Raw genomic sequence first — 21,810 nt, forward strand, 5'->3', positions numbered from 1 at the left:
CGTTGGAAGCATCATCTGTTTTCTCTTCGGTCACGCTCGGTTGATTTTTCTAGTCGGCACACTCATTTCCTCCATTACCCGCTGGCTGCTTCCCAAACAAACACGTGCGGCTTGGCACTTTTGCTGTACGTAACAAGTCACGCGACGTGACGCTGTGGCTGTGATTGGTTCGGCTCTGCGCTACTTAATTTGGATTGGCTGACCTTTTTTTTTTTTTTTGAGGACAAGAGCGGCGAGGTCTATCGCGATAGCTTAATTTCTCTATCGAGTAAAAGTTATATCGCGATACATATCGTTATCGTTCTATCGCCCAGCTCTACTTCAGAGACAAATTGCATTCGATTTCTTCAGGTCAATGTGCAAGCAGGGGGTGACGTGGGCCACAAGTGGACCCCGGGCCACGAGTTTGAGAGCCCTGATTTAGACAATCCTAATGATATACTTACTTCCCACTGTGTTTGAAATGATTAAAATCATTAAAATATCAGTATATTTATATTTATTGTAGGACATAAACATCTGGGTTTGGTTTATGACAAAGCGGAACTGGAGATGGGCAGTTGAGTGGAAGCTCTCGAGCGACGTCCCGACCCTGACCTGTGCTCACGGGTTTTGAGCAGCGACCAAAAGAACAACACGGTACTTATACTGAATATGTTTTACTTTATACATTCATTGAACTCTTCATGACCACACAGGAGATTATTTACTAAACGTTAATATTCACAACTCTGATAACTTTCAAATGACTGACCATGTCTCCTGTTTGTATGATTCAATATTCAAAACTATAATTAGTGGGAGAGGTTTCAATCATAACACATCCTAATAAAGAAAAGAAACAGAGGTACAAGGTGTAAATTTGATTTGGTTGAGATTAAATGTGTTTTTCAGCCCTGAATTGAGCTGTTGAACGGCCAAGGTTACGAGAAAAACTGGAAACAATGATTTGAGAATCAGAATACTTTATTCATCCCAGAGGAAAATGTAATCTGATTAAAAAACACCAGATGTCGTGCATGCTTGTACGTTGGACAGTATTAATAATAATATGATGGTGAAATGCTTCACGCCTTCATTAAATCTAAAACTATTATACAAACAATGAGCTGATTGTGAGGGAACTTGTGTGCTGGTCCAAAGCTGGACTCTTTCAGCTCATTTTTGATGCTTCTGGTGTTTCAAACCACATTTCAAGTGTCCGTTATTTGAGCTTAACTGTGCACAGATATAGAGTAGTACAGACACCCCACAGACAGACTCGTGGTAATGAGTATTTATTCAAAGACCACAGAGGAGAGAATGCATATGTTGATCATTTACAGATGAAAGGTGATGAGAACATAAAGGAGGAGGAGCTCCTCCCCCCACAAACACAGTAAACACACATCCAATCAAGTGCATCATGTCTCACTTAAATGAGTTTCACTGCAACTCACCTCATTTTAAAATATAAGTGCTGTGTCAAAACGTTATTAGAGCCATGGTTAGACCTGCTCTAATGCAAACGAATGAAATCATTTGTAGAAAGTGAGTCAGGAATGGAGCCGCTGACCACAGACGCTGCAGCGTGTAAAGGGGAAACGCAGAATATCGTCATGGTTTCACAAGTTGTTTTTGAGAATGAAGTCATATTCTCTGCTTTAGGTGTAGAATATGTCAGAATAAACATACACTCGCTGACCACTTCATTTGGTACACCTGTTTGACTGCTCATTTACAGCCAATCATAAGACTTTTTCCTCCACGACCGTGTCTACGTTTACAGAGAACGGTCTGAAAAAGGAGAAAACACAGGACACGTTAGCAGCAGCAGCAGCAGATCAGGGGCTGCTCAGCAAGTACAGCAGGCTACAGTTCACTCGGACTCACCAAAACCGGACGACAGAAGTTTGCCAAAACACCCTGATGAGTCATTTCTACTACAATATTCAGATGATAGTGTCCGAATTTCAACACATGGACCCGCCGTGGCCTGCAGCAGTGGTCCAGGCTCTGTGTGCCGGTGTTAAAGTGTGGGTGTTCTCTTCCCTAAGTACCAACTGAGCATCGTTTACACACCACAGCCTACCTGGGTACTGCTGCTGACCTGGTTTAATCGTCTTCTGATGGTGCAGGTTATCACACCGTGCCACAAAGCTCAAATCACCTCAGACTGCTTTCTTGAGTTCACTCCACAGCGTCCACTGTGGGGCAGCAGTCGAATCTGCAAACCGTGCAAATCTCTGAAGACTGTTTGCAGCGGCTGGATGATGTAAGAGTGCAACCCAGCACTAGCAGAGTGTACCTAATAAACTGATCATATATGCTCTTTGCTCACAATTGTAAAATTCTATGACATTCTAATGTGACTTTTTCTTAAAACATGACTTTTCCCCCTTAAAATCCAACTTTTTGTGAAAGCACAACTTCTTAAAAATACAATAAAAAAGTAACATTTTTAGACTTCTGTTTTCAGTGGCCCAGGTTCTCATATTTCTCCCACCTGTACAACCAATCCTGACTCTTCCATCAGTACATCGACAGCCTACAAGGTGAGAACGATTATGTGAAAGGGCTGTCGATGAAAACAAAATCCCTGAGGTACAATTTCCAGGTGAAGAACTGGTTATGGCAGACTTTTCTTTTCCAAATAATTAATCTTCAGTTTTCTTCGTTGCATAAACTTTGTACAGTGAACGAAAAATATGAAGCGGTACCAGAGCTGAAGCGAGGGATTCAAAGTGAAGGCAGAAGTTCAACGAGCTTCGCTCCAAGTGTTGAAAAATGACGCTGTTTGGAATAAGGTAGAAAAACTGGATATAATTACAAACAGAGACTGTAGAAACCAGGCTGCATCAAAGTGCTCATATAAAGAAATAATCATTCATATTTACATATTTTTGTACAGCTTTTAGCTAACAAAACGATTCAGGCTGATGTTGATGCCAAATGCTGAGGATAAGTGAGAAGAGGGCCTCCTCTTCCTCCTCTGTAAACAAGAGATTAAATAGACTGGAGTGATGTGAACCCAGTGACTGCACGCTGCCATTCATTGTCTTCAGCAATAACACCAAACATAGTTTAATTCTATTGGATGCACACAAGGACATTTGGGGTTTAGTACATTTTAGGGGACAAAGTGCTGAGTTGTCTTAAATTTGACTCAGTTTTCTTGTTCGCCTCACTGAGCACTCTGTTTCTTACTTCCTGAGAGAAGACTCAGGCCCCCACAATGCCACATTTCCAGGAGTTCACTGTGCCATAAGTGCTAAAGTCCAGATACTCGTTGGGTATCAAAGGAACAAACATTTTGACTTGCAGCAGGGAAACCAATGGCTCATTTCCACTCACTCAGTCAGCAACTTGCTCACCCCTTTTGTCTGTTAGCGAGCACTTCCGAGCATCATGAAACTTTGTGGCGAGATCAAGCGTAGGATCGATAAGTTATTATATTTTATTGCATAACTGAATGCCTTTCTTTAGAAATGCAAAATAGGGCATCGGTACTAGAAGTCCTCTCCGAGCTTGCCTGACCTTTTCCTCCTCTGACAAACCAAACATGTCTGCTGTGAACGAGTATCCGTGTTTAAATCTTCCACATTTACATTGATTCAGACCAGAAAGTTACTTCTGTTTTTCCTGAACCAGCCCGCATGAGACGCACAACATGAACTGCTAATTCTGTCTGCGTGCTAGCTAGCCCAGGAAGAGGGTGGCCCTGGTGACCTCAAAGTGGAATTTGAGGAGTTTGTTGCCATTTTGGGATGTTTACACTGGAAATCTTTGTTGTGTTTACACTAAGATCAAAGCATTCAGCGTTCAGTAAAGCTTTCCTTTTTGGAGGACAGGAATCAGAACATCAAACGTAACAGTGCCGCTACGTTAGCTGGTAGGAAACTGCTACCTGCCAGTTAGCAAGCTAAATAATTAGGCAAAAGTTATCAAAGACATAACTGTCCCATTACTTTCAGTTCTTTTGTGGGGCACTTTATTCTCCAGAGGAGCAGTTGCAGCTGAAAGCTGCAGGTGCAACACGGCTAATATCTTGCCTTGGTCAAACTTCACAAAATATTAAGTCCATGCATTGATATGATTCTGACATAAACATAACTAGTAGGCTTGGCTGTTAAATGTCGCCATCATAAATGCTGCTCTGTATGCGCCTGTACCTGGGGACCCCATCTACTTTGAACAAAACAGGCTTATTAGCACATTAGCAGCTAGTTTGGTACGCCCAAAAAGGCTAAGGAGCAGAATAAATTCACATGCAGCTAGCTGCTAGCAGCTAGCTAGAAGCAAAGCAGAAATGTTTTGTTGTTGGCTGCCAAAGAGAACACTGCATCAATTCTTGGGATGTGAAAAGCGAATGTCCCCCCAACAAAAAGAAGATCCATCTATGTTCAATGTTAGCCACATTAGCAGTGAATGTGACTGGACCGATAGCATGAGCCCCATCTCATTTTTCTATAAATTACTTTTTAAAAGTATCTTAGCGTTACTCTACAGTTTGTGTCCGCAGATTCAGAGATATTATCCGATTGCGCCAGAGGACCACCCACTTGGGTTCATGTTGATTTATATTTAAAGTACCAACAGATACAAAGCTAGGAAATAAATACATAAGCAAAACATACATTTTGTACATCTAAAGCAATAATTTCCCCAAATCTTGTGAGGTCCTCAGGTAAAACAGGCGATGTGCAAAAAAGCTTTAGTTTCAAATGAGAGGCTGCACTTTGATTTTGTTTTAGGCTGCGCGATATTTGTATTGTTGTCAATTCCCATGTGGCACCCGTTATTGTCCTTTAGCCACAGCAGTACTCCCAGATGCCGACTTAAAGGGAAATTGCAGTCTTTTACAAATTACAAATACCTGAATTTCCCTTCAAGAGAACAAGGAGGGCTGTTTCTGAAGTCATGTAAGGAGCAACAGACAGAAGCCCTTCTTAAGTGTCCAAGTGTGCTGAAGTGGGGGCCAGCTCAGTATGTCCGTGGTCCCGGGGTGAAAAGCAGTCATCAGAATGGATGAAATGCAGGGCAGTCTGGTTGTAGCTCTGCAGGGCCTGCTGCTTTTCCACTGCGCTGAAATACAGCGAGTGAGGGTGGACCTGCTGAACATGCCTTTTAATAGTGCTGACCTTCAGTGTGGCCAGAGTGGCTCCACACACCATGCAGATCAGCCCGTGCCTCCTACAGTCGTAATCCATCAAGTAATCCGTCCGCCAGCGCACCTGGTAGTTCCTCCTCTGGTCCTTGCCGGGGTAATGACCATGACGGGGTGTGTTTGCAGCGCTGCTATCCTTTGATTTGCCCTTGGCTTCGCCCACAGCTTCCTCCTTTATCACCAGTTTGCTGGGTATTTTGACATCAGGGGAGGCGTCTTCATTTGTCTCTCCTGCGGTACTGAGGACATCAACTTCACTGGGGTTGATTTCTGTGGGAAAAAAATAAGGGGGAGGGGATGCCAGATTCTTGCCTAGTTCCACCACAAAATCAAGTCACACGCTAGTGTCTTTGCTTGTTGCACCTGATAGCACTTTTCCAGCCTTTCTAACCACCCACAGTGCTGACTCAAGTGGCGTCTTCACGGTAAGTTGCAAACAAGCTATGTTAATACACGCTATGCGATTAGCACTCCCACCTGGTTTGACCGAGCCAGGACCCCATAAGTTCTCCCTGTGCCTGCATGTGAATCAGATTAATTTGTACACTTTAAACTGAATGAATGTATGGTTAAACTGTGACTTGTAGTCTAAAGTGCTTTGAGTGGTCAGTAAGGTTAGAAATAGTTAATAAGCAAGCAAACTATCATCTTCATTTTTCAATAAAACCCAAACAGAACAATGTTCCTGACAAAGCTTCCGTTGTTTAACAGATTTATCTGCTACATTAGCTAACTTACTCGCTACACTACCATTCTTGTGGAATCTTTTACTGTATGGAACGCCAGGACTGCCATAATGAATTAATTAAATACACCATTAAATAATTAATTAAATGTGGCAATAATTAATTAAAATTGGAATTAATTAATTAAATAAATAGTTATGACACATGTAATTAATTAATTATTGACACATTTAATTAATTAATTATTGACATATTTAATTAATTATTTATGTATTTCACATTTTAATTAATTATTGACACATTTAATTAATTATTTATGTATTTCACATTTAATTAATTAATTATTGACACATTTAATTAATTAATTATTGACATATTTAATTAATTATTTATGTATTTCACATTTTAATTAATTATTGACACATTTCATTAATTATTGACACATTTAATTAATTATTTAATGATATATTTATTTATTTCATTTTGGCAGTCCTGACGCCTGGCTCTCATCATGAAATAATTTTATCTGTCAGCCTCACCCATCAAACTCAGGGGGCGGGGTTAACGCTGATCGAGTCAAAACCATTGCTTTGGCCTGGTGGCCATTGTTTCTAGCACACAACAACCGGCATGTGGAAGCTAACAGAACTGAGCTTTGAAAAACCCTGTTTGTGTGTTACCAAATACCGTTTTAATATTTTTTTAGCCGAGAATGTAGTGGTTTAATCTTCATGTGTCTGGTCGGTTTGTCAAGATACAGCCTCTTTGCAAAAGTGTTTCGATGATTTCGGAGATGTCTGCCCAGTCTCACGGCAAAGCGTGGGATAGACCCGCTCGCCTCGCAAGCAATCCCACCGACAAAGCGCAGGCCCCGGTACACAGCTGTAGTAACCCCCGCTGACTTCTTTTACTGAGGTTATATTTATCGATGTTTTATTTCCTGATGTTCTTATGTGTCCTACGTGTTTCAGTCGCCAATTCTGAATTATAACTAACATTAAAAACATGTTTAAGGAGGAGAGAGAGCAAATAAATCTGTTTAACATCTGATCTTTGGGTTTTTGTTCAGTAATCAGCGTGACCTGTGTATAAACACATAAAAGAGATAACGTTGGTGTTTCCGTCATGTAGTAACTGCTGGCTTTAACTGTACAAAGGTTGTTCGACACTATGAAACACATACAGACTTCATGATGTTCGGCTAATATTTTTATTGTGAATATTAATCATGCTGACCTCACCCTGTACACCACGGAGCGAGGTCAGCACATCCACGATATCCTCAGCTCCATGAGTTAACACAAAGTTTCCCAGCTGACTATCTAACTGCCAACTATTCCAGAGACGTGAAAATATACAGCATAAAGAAAAGTGTAAGAGACTCAGCAGCAGATTAGAATAACAGTTATACATTTAATAAATCACCAAATGAATCCAAGAAACGAGCAAACCTGTTCCGACAATTTGAATTTGTATTCCCTCAGCTGCAGACTCGCTGCTGTTTAAATGTTTGAAAAGGAAGATTAGATATAAAAAACGTCAAACATAGACTCAGTCTGCCTTCACATTTGATATGAGGCCAGCACGTATAGTGGCCTCAGCAGGCTATTACTGAAATACACGTGCTATATCATAAACTATGATATAAACAGGGAGGTCCTATTAACATGTTTAGTTTTAAAGGACACCTTCCTGCCTTTAGTCTCATTCATGAGCAGTATTCGTTTTCTTCTAACATCCAGAAGTCTGCACGATGTGTTTCATAGTTTGTAACAAGCCTTTGACAGGTAAACATAACATGACCGAAAAAGCAAAAAAAAAAAAAAGAGAGAGAGAGTGTTGACATAAGAAGAGAAAATGCTCTCAATTATGGAGACAGGCAAATGGTTCATTTATGTTTGATGTGTGTTTATTCCTCCCTAAATATCGTCGGTGAAGTTCGCCATGCATGTCAGATTTTCCTGCGCATTTTTATACCTCTGCCAACAGAGAGAGAGAAAAAATCACATTCTAACAGACAGCTGGTGCTTAGAATACAGTTGAATAACTATTAAAAAACAGATGATATTTAGATGATAGTTCAGTCTAACACATGTGCCAGTGAACCATTAAACGTCTGTGAAACTATGCAGTTATGAAACTTAACTTTAACCTCAGCCAAACCGATTTGCTCAGTTGTAAATAAAACAGCGAAGTAAACGTGACCCGACAGACAGAACCTGAGTGAATGAAGTCCAGCGTTTAACCACTGAGAGCTAAAACTAAGGTGATGTTTCAAAGCTGTGTGCCGGTGATTGGACATCAGCCGCTGATAAAGCTGGCTCGCCTATAAAGTGCTCTGTAAGGAAACGAGCTCCAGCAGCTCTGCGCTCGGGGAAAATACTATATTTACTTATCTTGTGCAGAAAAATGCGCTGACATTGCTTTATATCGAGCACCGGCTGCCCAGTTAAACTGTGACTATCACCAGGTAACTAGGCGTGTTTCTTGAATTAGCAGCAGGTGTTAAACAGCTGACAGATGAGGAGGAGGATGCATGCAGGTAAACTGAGGGTCTGCTGAGCTGATCGCTGGTTTCGTGAGAAAAACGTCAGCTCGTTCTTTATGTTACAGAAGCACAGAGACACAAGACCAGGCGGAAAGAGACGATCGTTCGGTGAAAATGAGAATCTGCGAATGCAACATGTGGAACACGGAGAGTGGAATATGTAAACAAACCGGTTAACGTAACCCCCTCGGTGCACTCTGCATGCTAATTGTTAGCAGAGCTAGTGAAATCTCTGAAAACATCTGAGCACTTTTGCAAACATGTTCTATGTTGACAACCTGACCAGACATACGGCGCGACATTCGCGGCTAAAACACTGTTAAAAGTGTAGCTGGTGACAGAAAAACGGGGTATTTTAAAACTACACCACCACCATTGCTGCTTGTGATTTGATCTGCATTCTGGGATAACTGGCTGCCCCAAGTCTACACAAGCAATCGATTATCTAGGATCGACCTGTTTTGACTTACTTTGCATGGCAACCAATCAAATGTTAGAGAAGCTGCATGGGCAGCGTTAACCCCGCCCCCTGAGTTTGATGGGTGAGGCTGACAGATAAAATTATTTCATGACGAGAGCCAGGCGCCAGGACTGCCAAAATGAAATAAATAAATATATCATTAAATAATTAATTAAATGTGTCAATAATTAATTAAAATGTGAAATACATAAATAATTAATTAAATGTGTCAATAATTAATTAAAATGTGAAATACATAAATAATTAATTAAATGTGTCAATAATTAATTAATTACATGTGTCAATAATTAATTAAAATGTGAAATACATAAATAATTAATTAAATGTGTCAATAATTAATTAATTACATGTGTCATAACCATTTATTTAATTAATTAATTCCAATTTTAATTAATTATTGCCACATTTAATTAATTATTTAATGGTGTATTTAATTAATTCATTATGGCAGTCCTGGCGTTCCATAGTCAGGACTGCCAAAATGAAATAAATAAATATATCATTAAATAATTAATTAAATGTGTCAATAATTAATGAAATGTGTCAATAATTAATTAAAATGTGAAATACATAAATAATTAATTAAATGTGTCAATAATTAATTAATTAAATGTGTCAATAATTAATTAAAATGTGAAATACATAAATAATTAATTAAATGTGTCAATAATTAATTAATTACATGTGTCATAACTATTTATTTAATTAATTAATTCCAATTTTAATTAATTATTGCCACATTTAATTAATTATTTAATGGTGTATTTAATTAATTCATTATGGCAGTCCTGGCGTTCCATATTACTGACTGTATCAGCTGTGAAATGTCAGTTTCGGCTGGACTCTATAGAGAATTGCAAATGCTGAGATTTACGTATTTTTCGGATTATAAAGCGCACCAGATTATAAGGCACACTAAGCGAAACAAAACAGTTAGATAAGTCAAACTTTACTCAACTCATTCTTCTTGCTTTCATATCATTGATTCATTAATGCTGAATTCTCTGGCAGCTGCTCTATTCCCATGTTGTTGCAGTATAATAATGACTAACCTCGTATTGTGGATGGATTATCTCAGTTGTTCTCCTGCTGAAGTTTGGTGCGTTTACAGCATCCTGCCATGCGATTGCATTTGTCCCTAACCTCACGTTAACTTTTATCGAGTGGAAAAGTGTTAGCGTTCATCCTCCAGCTTCACTGTGTATCTTATGGTAGCATAGCTGTGTCGCTGGTGATCGCGTAGCACATCATTATATACCAGCTAGCCCAACTTCAGTAACCCTGCAAACATCACTGCTGTTTAGTTTTCTGTCTTCATTTATGTTGGAGGTGATAGCAGAGCTGTACGTTTGAATTCTTTCAGAAATCTCTCAGTCAGAACTGAGAGATTTCTGAATTTATTAAATGAACTCCGTTACATTTAATAAATTGTGTTTTCATGGATGCCTGGATGTTAAACTTAATTGATACACCTGGTAAAGCAGCAACGCTGATCATTTTATTAAAGATGAAAAAATTTAGACAGTTTTTAACTCTCAGTGATGCTGCAGTGTTCGTTTGACTTTGGGACCTGAAGAGGACGGAGTTTAGGACCCAGATTACTCCAAGAGGCTCCTGACTAGCAAAGTCGCACTAAAACATTTTTGACAGATTTTTGAGCACCGTGTACCACATAAAATCGGTTCGAGGTCAGTAAGCACACCCAGAATTCATACGTAAGGCGCACTGTCGATATTTGAGAAAATTAAAGGAGTGCGCTTAAAGTGCGCTTTATAGTGCAGAAAATACGGTATATGTACAAATGTCTGTTTTCTCAGGCTAAGTGAGGATGCTAAAAAGACCAGCCAAACACAAACAACTCTTAACACAGCAGTCAGGTGCTTTAGAGCCTCTGTGAGTGGGAATGTGTTGTGTTCCACTGACTGTGGATGTCAGCAGCAGCTGACAAAGCTGACTTATAAAACATGAAAAGTACAAAACCACCAAACTTTCTAAAAAGGCCTAATATTGTTGAAAACTACTACTAACAAGTTTACAGCTTTACAGAGATGTGTATCAGTGCTGAAAGCTTCTCACCATCTTGGATCTGCATGCCTTCACTGGGGTAATCTTTGGTCCAGGCTGCAGCCATGGCTTCCCTTTCCTGTCGGCTCAGGGTTGTGGTCTCCGGGTGACATTCCTGGATGTGGCGGCGGAAGCTGCTAACCTTGGTTTCATGCAGGACCTGAGAACACACCATACAGAACATGCCGTGGCCTTGAGGCCCGTAGGCCACCAGATAGTCCAGACGCAGCCGCCACGGGTCGCCCCCGTGTAGCCTCCTCTTCTTAGGCTGCCGGAAGGGCTGCAGACCCTGCTGGGGAACTCCGACACCGCCGTCCTCACCAATAAGACAAGTGTCCTGAGTGAAAGTGCCGTCGCCCTCCGTGTACACGTCAGTGTTGATCTGGATGGTTTCCACGTCCTCAGAGAAGAGTCCCACAGCGCCATCTTTGGTGTTGGTCTCTGATTTGTTTGAGTGCTCCGCTTCTTCTGCTACAGGGCACAGAAACATACAACATTTCTAATATTAATCCGTTTGTTTCAGTCCCACTGTGGCTACATCAGTGTTCAAATGATAGCTGTGAGTCATTCAGACATTCAGAACAACCCAATTTTCCAGTTTTTTTAATAGCAAATTGTGCAGTTTAATGTCTCATTGCACTGAAATCAAAGCATAGCACAAATAAGTAATTGGAGTTAAAAAAAGAAATCATTGAATCATCTTACAGACCAAAATGTTTTCTAAACCTTTGACTCATCAAAGTTCCCTCCTTTTGCCGGTAAAACAGCTGAACACAGTCGTGGCTTCTGTCTACAACAGAAATCAAATCTTCTCCCATATCTGTAGCAGAAGTTCCCATAAATGTGGACCATGTAGGCTGCTTTGCTTTCACTCTTCTGTCCAGTTCATCCCAAACCAGCTCGATGGGGTTTAAGTCTGGAGGCTGTGCTGTGTTTTCAAGCTCACCATCTTGTTCTTTGTTCCTTTTTTTTTTTTTTTACTAGCCTACGTCTATTGCAGCATAACTAAGGGAGGATTCAGGGTCACCTGGTCCAGCCCTAACTATATGCTTTAGCAAAAAGGAAAGTTTGAAGCCTAATCTTGAAAGTAGAGATAGTGTCTGTCTCCTGAATCCAAACTGGAAGCTGGTTCCACAGAAGAGGGGCCTGAAAACTGAAGGCTCTGCCTCCAATTCTACTTTTAAATACTCTAGGAACAACAAGTAGGCCTGCAGAGCGAGAGCGAAGTGCTCTAATAGGGTGATATGGTACTACAAGGTCATTAAGATAAGATGGGGCCTGATTATTTAAGACCTTGTATGTGAGGAGCAGGATTTTGAATTCAATTCTGGATTTAACAGGAAGCCAATGAAGGGAAGCAAAAACAGGAGAAATCTGCTCTCTCTTTCTAGTCCTTGTCAGCACTCTTGCTGCAGCATTTTGGATCAGCTGAAGGCTTTTCAGTGAGTTTTTTTGGACTTCCTGATAATAATGAATTACAGTCGTCCAGCCTGGAAGTAATAAATGCATGAACTAGTTTTTCAGCGTCACTCTGAGACAGGATATTTCTAATTTTAGAGATGTTGCGCAAATGGAAGAAAGCAGTCTTACATATTTGTTTAATATGTGCATTGAAGGACATGTCCTGGTCAAAAATGACTCCAAGGTTCCTCACAGTGTAACTGGAGGCCAAGGTAATGCCATCCAGAGTAAGAATCTGGTTAGATACCATATTTCTAAGATTTTCAGGGCCGAGTACAATAACCTCAGTTTGATCTGAATTAAGAAGCAGAAAGTTAGCGGCCATCCAGGTCTTTATGTCTTTAAGACATTCCTGCAGTTTAACTAATTGGTGTGTGTTATCTGGCTTCATGGACAGATAGAGCTGGGTGTCATCTGCATAGCAGTGAAAATGTATGCTATGTCTTCTAATGATGCTGCCTAAGGGAAGCATGTATAATGTAAACAGAATTGGTCCTAGCACTGAACCCTGTGGAACTCCATAATTAACCTCAGTGTGTGAAGAGGACTCTCCATTTACATGCACAAACTGGAGTCTATTAGATAGATATGATACAAACCACTGCAGTGCAGTACCTGTAATACCTACAGCATGTTCTAATCGCTCTAATAGGATATTATGGTCGACAGTATCGAACGCTGCACTGAGGTCTAGCAGGACAAGCACAGAGATGAGTCCACTGTCAGAGGCCATAAGAAGATCATTTGTAACCTTCACTAAAGCTGTTTCTGTGCTGTGATGAGCTCTGAAACCTGACTGAAACTCTTCAAATAAACCATTCCTCTGCAGATGATCTGTTAGCTGTTTGACAACTACTCTTTCTTTTTTTTTTTTCTTGTTCTTTGTTCCTAAGGTAGTTCTGGCATGTTTGACAGTTGATGCCACACACTGTGGAGCTTTCACCCACTCGACAGTGTACAAAGCTCCTGCGTGACGAACCGAAGATTTCAAGCTTTGATTATTTAGTCCATAATACCTCTTTGTCTTATTCTGACGTCTGGCGTTCTACCTGCAGCTCGAAGTCTTCTCTTCACAGTTCAAGCTGAGACTTGCTCACTATAACCACTGTTATGCTTGAAAGCAGCTTCTGCACTGCTGCAGAGCAGCTTTAAACTGTTAGCCCATGTTGTCCCTGAAAAAGGCCTTTTTGTACCAGTCTGAAATGTACATTATTTTACTGGTTTTGGTAACGTTACCTTTTTTAACCTCTGGCAGTTCAACACTTTGTACCATTTCAAGCTGTTCACTGGACCTGAATGACTTGAATTGCAATAACTGGAAAAATTAGTGTAGGTCACATCCCCACAGCTTCATTCAGAGAGGAAGGACAGAGAGCCACACAGTGTCACGGTCTGTGAGAAATCAAGTGACATATCGTGCCATCATCTTTAGAGAGGTCACGTCCGATGTGTCGTTGTTGTGCATGAGATAGATATAAGGCCAGAAAAGGTGGAGAGCTGGGTCTCTGACTCTGGCCTCCATCAGCACCATCGCTGCACTTTTATCATTAGTTTTGATGGGAGTTATTCCTGTTTCAGTTTAAATTGTTTAGTTTCTTGATAGTAGTGTGACATGTGACAGGTTAAAGTGTCCATACTGATGCTGCTGTGAGAAGTAACTGATGAAGTCACTGCTGCTCTTCCTCCTGCACATTTAAATGCATCTCTCTCACTGTAGAGAAACATCCATTCACTCTCACACATCCAGCTGCTCTGTGAGAACGACTGAAGCAACAAACAGACTCCGGTTCCTGTTAACCTCTCATCAAAACTCTGACAGCAGCTGTTGTTAATCTGACCTGGCACAGCCTCCATCACAGTAAAGAGTTCAGCAGGTAACAGGTGTGTCAGGTTAAGTTACATAAATGTCTACATAAAAGTGTAGATGGTGCCAGACTAAATCATGTCTAACATGTTGGCCTTTTGTCTTTGTCACTGTCTCATCGAACTTCTGTTCAATGATCACCGCAGACTACTGACAGGGGTCAAAGGTGAATTTGGAAGGAAGATCTGGTTTGAGAATATTCATCAAACAATCGTTTCTGTTGCTGATCCCAGTTGTGTTCAGGCTGACTCGGACATTCGTGGTCTCTGTGGATGTCACCAAAGCTATCATGACTGATTTTGAGCTCCTAGATCAGGGGTGTCCAACTCCAGGCCTCGAGTGTCCTGCAGCTTTTAGATCTCACCCTGGGTCAAACACACCTGAATCACATGATTGGTTCATTATCAGGCCTCTGGAGAACTTCAAGACATGTTGAGGAGGTCATTTAGCCATTTAAATCATCTGTGTTTAATCAAGGACACACATAAAACCTGCAGGACACCGGCCCCCGAGGCCAGGAGTTGGACACCCCTGTCTTAGACAGTATAGGACCTTATGAAAGGTGGAACCTGGTGTTTGAATCCAACCACCATGATAATCTCTGGTAACCTTTTACTGACCATGACGATCCCAGCCTGCTCTGCACCAGCGCAACCATCTGACTCAAACAAGTTAGGCTTGAATCTGAAAATTACATATAAAATTTCAAATTTCCAGTTTGTGTCCATCTCTCTCCACCAACACTAAAGAATGAGTCATCTTACCCTCCCGACCTGTCTTTCTAATGTCAGTGCTGTGGAGTCTGAAGATGAACTGAGCTGGGGTATTGCTGATTCACACGCTCTGAGAGCCAAACACATTACAGGGTTTATCCACTGCTAAATACAGTGAACACTGTACACTTAGCTAACAGACACACTGGATCCAAACTGCAGCTTTATGGATGTGAACCATGAACACATCACAGCACAGAGACGGAAAAGAGAAGATGGTGAACGTGTAAAAGGACCACAGGGTGACATTACGATCTTATGTTAATCTGTGGCTACAGTACCTCCTACTGGTTTCACTTGCACAAACCATTTCCTTAATACCAACACTGCGTTTTGCTGGTGGGCGTGTGAGGTGTCGCACTTCTTACCGTGAGTCTGAGTCCAGGCCTGAAGGATGCAGTGTTTCTCCTCAGAGCTGTACACCAGTGAGTTAGGGTGGGTGTCCAGCAGGTGGCTCTTTATGTGGTCCAGGTGAAGCGAGGGCAGCACCGCTCCACACACCATGCACAGCAGCCGACCGGCATGAGACTCGTACTCCATCAAGAACTCCTGACGGAACCAGGCATGCAGCGAGTCGTTCAGATAGCGTTCCAAGATCTGCGCTGACGGCTCGGGCAGGTACTGCTCCTCTTCTTTAGGCTGCGGGGCTTCACCCTCCACAGAGCAGGGAGTCAGGCTGATGGGCTGCTGCGTTTGCTCCTGGGCTGTCACAGGGTCTGCAGTTTCTGCTTATAGTAGAGACAAAACAGCATGACGACAAATCAACTTTTTAGCTTTATGGCTCTGTACTAGCTTTGCTTCCAGCAGACAGGTAACGTCAGGTGTTTACATCTTCATTCCAATTTATGTGATTACACCATGGTTATTATAGATGTCTTCAAATTGCCTTTTTGTTTGTTTGTTTTTTTAAACTCTTTTTCTGAATCTGGGAGAGTTTTACATTTGGGAAACTTCCCTATCATCACAATGTTAAATCCATTGTTTTTACATAAAGTAATATCTGCCACAATCTGCACTTTTCTGCCACCTACTGTGAGCACACGGGGCGGCTGCAGCTCAGGAGGTGGAGGAGGTCATCTGCTAATCAGAAGGTCGGTCGTTCCATCCCTGGTCTCCATGCCAAATATGCTTTGGCACTAACCCAGAGTTGTGTGTGAATGTGTGTGAGTGTGAGATAAAAGGCACTAATGTAGAAAAAGTGCTTGAGCGAGTGGGTGAAAACTGCATGCTGTATGAAGTGCTTGATCCCAGCTTTCACTTTGTCCACCATGCACGTCACAGGCTCAGTGCTTCAGCTTCTCCTGTTTGCTTTTCCAAGCATTATGGGATAGCAGCTCCATTTTCACTGGTGTGTGTGAGTGATTATTCATGTTATTTTTGTCAGGCAAGAAAGAGTGCTACCTCTCTGTAATATTAAATAAGCAACATGGACTACCTTCAAACAGTCCAATCCAATCAAACATTACATCATCGGTTCCTCCTCACAGTATGAGTTCATACTGAGTGTGAGAAAATCGTCTACTTAAACCAACCCACCTCCAGTCTGGTGACCTGAGTGCCTAGTGTCCTCTTCGCCCTGGAGTGAGGGTGCCGAAGCAGGGCTGTATAACTTCTGCCCTCCCCCCAAACTCAGGTGGCTCTCCCACCCCGAGCGGATCACCTCTTTGTCAGCAGCGCTCCACAGCAGGGAGTCTGGGTGCTTCTGTCTGATGTGCCTCTTGATAGTGCTGAGCTTCAGAGTGGCCAATGAACTACCGCACACCATGCAGATCATGCCGTGCCTCTGGGGGTCAAAGTCCATCAGGTACTCGCTGCGCCAGTACTCGTGGTAGTACCGGCGGTGGTCACGGCCTGGAATCCGGCTCAGGCCTGGACGCGAGGCTCTCTGCACCCTGGGTTTGGCTCCAGAGGGCCCCGGGGCCAGGGAGAGGAGGAGGGGGTGATCTGGGCTCTCTGTGATGCTCCAGTAGCTGGTGCTTGGTGACCTGACAGGCGTGACCACACCGCTCTCTGATTCCACCTCTCCATGGCCATTGGCAAGACCGTCTTCTTCAGACAAGAACAAGACAGAGTACAGATCAGAGCAGCAGGTTTCAAACTGAAGCAGTGTCTTCATGTTGCTAAAGCAGAGATCTCAGACTTAAGCTGTGGGCCACTGCTGCCACTGTCATCTCATGTGAGGCCACAAAACAAGCACAAAATTTAAAATATTGTATAACAAGACAAAACTTGACATAAACGCAATTTTGTTCGTATTTAACAAAATCAAAGTGACACATCAGCCAATCCGACATGCTCTCTGCTCATGTGGCCTTCATATTAAATCAGTTTTTGCTTTTTAAAGAACGTATTTGCACTTAGCAACAAACAAATCCTCCCTAACAAAAAAGTCACTTCGAGGGCCAAATTGCCTTCGATTTCTTCACGTCCATGTAGAAGTAGGGGTGATGTGGGCCGCAAGTGGCTAACGCATGAAAAATACAGTTCAGTTTACAGATGAGCATCATCTGTAAAAGCAGAAGTGTTTGGCAGGCTGCTGATTCAGGTGTGTGTTAACACAATGCTACAATCTTTGCAGGATGTCCCAGTAAATTCAGCTCAGGTTCAGATCATGCAGCCCTTCGGGCCTCAGTTAGCAGGAGAGAGGCTCTTCTTGCGTAAAGAACATGGTGCCATTGGGTTTGTAAAGCTGCATCTGAACAAACCAAGACTTCTGAAATAATGTTGATTAGTCAGATAAGCTCAAAGTGGAGATGTTTCCCCATAATGTGAAGAACAAACCAAACACAGCAGCGCAGCAAAAAGACTTCACACCAGCTGTCAGTGCGGGGGGGGGGCTGATCACTTGTGCTTGTTCTGCAGCTACCTGAGCATCTTACAGTGTGTACAGCTCCTGTGTACCAAAGCATCGTGAGGCCACCTATCTGATACCCATGGCATCAATTTGAAGCTCCCACACCACTTTGTTCTTGAGTTACTGCACGCACAAACTTGGGTGTCTACATGGCCCGCCTGCCCGTCAGAGTGAATACCCCATCAAATTGTTGAAGCTGCTGCTAAATTTAATTTCAATTTTCATTTATATTCAAAATTAAATTGAGGAGCACACTTCTCTATTCCTCAAGTCAACTAATATAGCACCAACTCACAACACCAGCCGTCTCAGTCCTCATCCTCTCATTCTCCAAGATTGTGTTAAATCATCTGGTCAAAAATCTTCTTTTAGACTTCTTCACCTCCCACCATTCAATCCTTGGCTCTACGTTCACTGGCTTCCTCCTCTTCATTTTTTCCCTTGCATTGCCTTTTAGTGTCTCACTGGATTTTTGCCGATTGTTAAGCACTTTGATCAACCCTGTTGTTTTAAAATGTGCTATATAAATAAATAAAACTTAAAGTCACCCTATAGACTAGCATATGATGCTGCCTAGTTACGTTCTCCCATAGCACGACTTTGCAGTCTCTCTTTCAGACTGCACACTCAATAATAATCACACGTCTAGAGCTGGGCGATAGAACGATAACGATATGTATCGCGATATAACTTTTACTCGATAGAGAAATTAAGCTATCGCGATAGACCTCGCCGCTCTTGTCCTCAAAAAAAAAAAAAAAAAAAAAAGGTCAGCCAATCCAAATTAAGTAACGCAGAGCCGAACCAATCACAGCCGCAGCGTCACGTCGCGTGACTTGTTACGTACAGCACAAGTGCCAAGCCGCACGTGTGTTTGTTTGGGAAGCAGCCAGCGGGTAATGGAGGAAATGAGTGTGCCGACTAGAAAAATCAACCGAGCGTGACCGAAGAGAAAACAGATGATGGTTCCAATGCCGGAGAGATTGTCGAACGGAAGAGCCATAGAAGTTCCGTAGTGTGAAGGTATTTCGGCTATTTCAAGTCTGACAAAAAACAGAGTAGCGTGCACTGTAAATGTGCCGAAAGCAAGTCTGGAAATACAATAAACTGGTGCATGCGTCACACTGTGCGCCACGTTATTGTTTCGGTGAAATGAATTTCTACAATACTGTTACTGTTAATTCTACTCTCTGCAGTGTTTAAATGCTTACATATACGACTCTGTTCTGCTTCTATGCCCCAGCTTTGTTTACTTTTTCCCACCGAGGCTTCTAGACTTCTGATTGGCCAACATTTCTGCACGGTTAGGAATCTAGCGCCACCTGCTGCTTTGGCATGTTCATAGCAGCGTTTTCCTTTATTTCTGCCTTTATGTGTGGACGGGATTATTTTTTAAAACGAAAACAGAAAATCTCCGTTTTCAAAAATACCCGTGTACGTGTGGACGTAGCCTCAGTCTCTGACTGGAAGCGCTAATTCGTCATTCGGCTTTTGTCAGACTAAAGTAACTGTTAAAACTGTTTGAAAAGCTCAGCTATACAACAAGGAGAGATTGAGAATTTCCTTTTAGTTCTCAGTTTATTTGATATTGACAAAAGTTAGTCAGTTTTGTCTGTTCTTCTGTAAAACAAACTAAGATTTATTTTTAGAATTAATATTTTGTTTCTAAGTGGAATTGACAATTTAGTCTGTTTCGTTTGTTCTATTTTGAAACTTAAACGCTTTAGCGGCTGCCTTTTGTGTAGTTTGCAATATTTGCCTTTATTTATCTGAAAAAGTCTCATGTTCCTTAAGTACATCTACCCTGTTGAACTTATTATGGGAAATAAATATTTAAATAAAAACAAGCTGCTGATTATTTCACATTTTACTTGTGAGCAACGGCACATTTAAATCTTACAAATATAGTTATTTGGCTTATATCGTGATAGATATCGTTATCGCCTGAAATGAAAAAAACATATCGTGATATGAAAAAATCTCATATCGCCCAGCTCTACACACGTCCAACAAATAATCAGTAGTCTGACTCCATGCGTTGCACTGGCTCACTCAAAAACAAATCCCTGTAGCTGACAGAGACCAATAAAAACTATATACACCTGAACATCAGCAGGCTTGGAGCAAAACACTCTAGTTCCCAATTATATGACGTTATGAAGGTAAAGGCTGTCCACACAGGTCTATTTCTATCTCACTGAGGATGGGTAACATTTAAATAGTGTGCTTAAATTATCCAATTTTTACAAAAACCCAAACGAGTACATGAGAGAAAGCAGCAGAGATATCATGTGACTGAACTGTTAGGTCTAACATTGGTAGGCATGTCTTTCAGGCTAGCCTTTCAGTTCCTCACAGCTTGAGCTTTAAACTTCCAGAGAAAGTCACGCTGCTGTCATTTGGTAATCAAGCACAACTTGCTTACGGACATTCCTGCGGTCAGCTCGCACCTCACGTGAAAGGATAACCCTGCCTTTTTATGTGATCAGCGTTTATTCCGCTCGATGACAGGTCTGAGACGGCCTGTACCTCCGCTGTCCACTAGGTGTCAGCAGTGTGCGCTTCGCCTGGCTGCCTGCGTGCAGTTGAGCCTTTGTTTATAGGAGCCACAGAGACGGAGGGGCCATGCTGCTCCATGGCTTTGTCCCTGACACGGATTAACTGGCTGCCTGATAATGGCTGTGTATCTGACAGCCACGCAGACCCACTTAGCGTTGGAACAAAAACAAGAAAATTAACACTAGATGTGTTTTTTTGCTCTTTACCTACTAACTCGCTCTCCTCCTGCGTGGTTTCCTCCTGCCCGCTTGTCATTAATGAGAGCAGCTCCGGCTGATAGGCACAGCGGAGCTTCACGGGCTGCCCCTGCCCCGCTCCTTTCTCTTCCATCACTGGATCGCTGCTCTCGCTTTAGTCGTGGTTGGCGGTGCTTCGTTCAGTGGGTCGTGTCGCCGTCGTGGGGCATGTCACCCTGACAACAACAACACGTTCTCGCCGCTCCGCAGCGTTCGACACGCATCTGCCAGGCGCTCTATAACGAGCCCACCGCCGAGGAGCCCGTGCTCTCCGCGGTCCCCCCACGCGGGAGCCAAGTTAACTTTTCATGCAAGCACACAATCATAAATCCACCGGCGAAAAGGGCCGCTGCTCCGCGGTGCTCGGTGGAGGCGCCTCGGCTCAGGCCTCTACTCATGAATTTTTAGGCTCTTGCTTGTCTTCAGGGTGGGGAGCCGGACTAGGGGCCCCTGGGGCTCCTTAAGGGGCTCCTGGGTAAATTTAAAGAGACAGTAGCAGCTACGACGATGCACACCCACCCCGGGGGGGCAGAGGGAGCAGCAGGCGCTATTACCGGTAAGCTGCTGCTGCTGCTGCTGTCGTCCCACAGCCGCGACATGAAGGCAGAGCGCCGGTTAACCACGAGGCGGTGAGTCGGGGCCCCTCAGCAGCTCCTGCTTTGTACCGGGGCAGCGCGCGCTGTTTTCATGTGTCACACACATCTGTGCAGATGTTCAGCGGCGCAGAGACCGAAACGCACATGTGTTCATGACTTCCTTCTCGATTAGTAAACTTGTCTGAGTTGACATAGTCGGACTGAAACCTCTGATACACTAACTTTGATGGCCTCAGTCGTAAACAGTCTTAAACTCATGTTAATGCTATTAAAATGAAGAATGTTTCAGCTACTGAACTCACACCTTTGGATCGCAAAGATTTACACACGTTTAATTCATGTATCCAGTCCCTAGCTATAGTCTTGCTGTGACGTCAATGTAGTTTTTTCAAACCGGATCCACGTTAAAGGAACCGGGCCGTGGCCCCCAGCGCCCTAACGTTGTTTGTCCGTCAGCCCCTCCCTCATGCTCATTTGGTCGTTGTGTAGAAAAGTGGATCCCTGCTTGAAGCGTGTGCACATGAATTCGGGTCATGTGTAGA

The 21,810-nt window shown here is 42.6% G+C and overlaps 1 protein-coding gene across 4 annotated transcripts; it reads right to left on the minus strand.

Annotated features, from left to right (window-relative positions):
• Positions 1-1,261: 1,261 nt before the first annotated feature.
• On the minus strand, positions 1,262-21,225 carry zfta (zinc finger translocation associated). 4 transcript variants are annotated; one of them, XM_004574301.6, is made up of 5 exons: positions 20,643-21,225; positions 16,560-17,069; positions 15,392-15,751; positions 10,938-11,396; positions 1,262-5,416 (listed from the first exon to the last, which is right to left on the minus strand). In XM_004574301.6, the coding sequence occupies exons 1-5, from the start codon at positions 20,764-20,766 to the stop codon at positions 4,929-4,931; spliced, it is 1,941 nt and encodes a 646-aa protein (XP_004574358.1). In that variant the 5' UTR covers positions 20,767-21,225; the 3' UTR covers positions 1,262-4,928. The 4 variants fall into 4 exon arrangements, with proteins under 4 accessions (XP_004574358.1, XP_004574356.1, XP_004574357.1 ...); XM_004574299.6 differs by having other exon boundaries at positions 16,560-17,072; positions 20,643-21,220; XM_004574300.6 differs by having other exon boundaries at positions 15,392-15,748; positions 16,560-17,072; positions 20,643-21,137.
• Between the last annotated feature and the right edge of the window lie 585 nt (positions 21,226-21,810).

This window comes from Maylandia zebra, linkage group LG3 (genome assembly GCF_041146795.1).
Source record: "Maylandia zebra isolate NMK-2024a linkage group LG3, Mzebra_GT3a, whole genome shotgun sequence".
Classification (NCBI taxonomy): domain Eukaryota; kingdom Metazoa; phylum Chordata; class Actinopteri; order Cichliformes; family Cichlidae; genus Maylandia; species Maylandia zebra.

Coding starts and splice junctions, on each gene's coding strand:
- zfta (XM_004574299.6), bottom strand. CDS start 20,766: ATGGAAGAGAAAGGAGCGGGGCAGGGGCAGCCCGTGAAGCTCCGCTGT. Junction 11,397..15,391: donor GGCCTGGACTCAGACTCACG/GTAAGAAGTGCG, acceptor TGTGCCCTGTAG/CAGAAGAAGCGGAGCACTCA. Junction 5,417..10,937: donor AGGCATGCAGATCCAAGATG/GTGAGAAGCTTT, acceptor TTTTTCCCACAG/AAATCAACCCCAGTGAAGTT.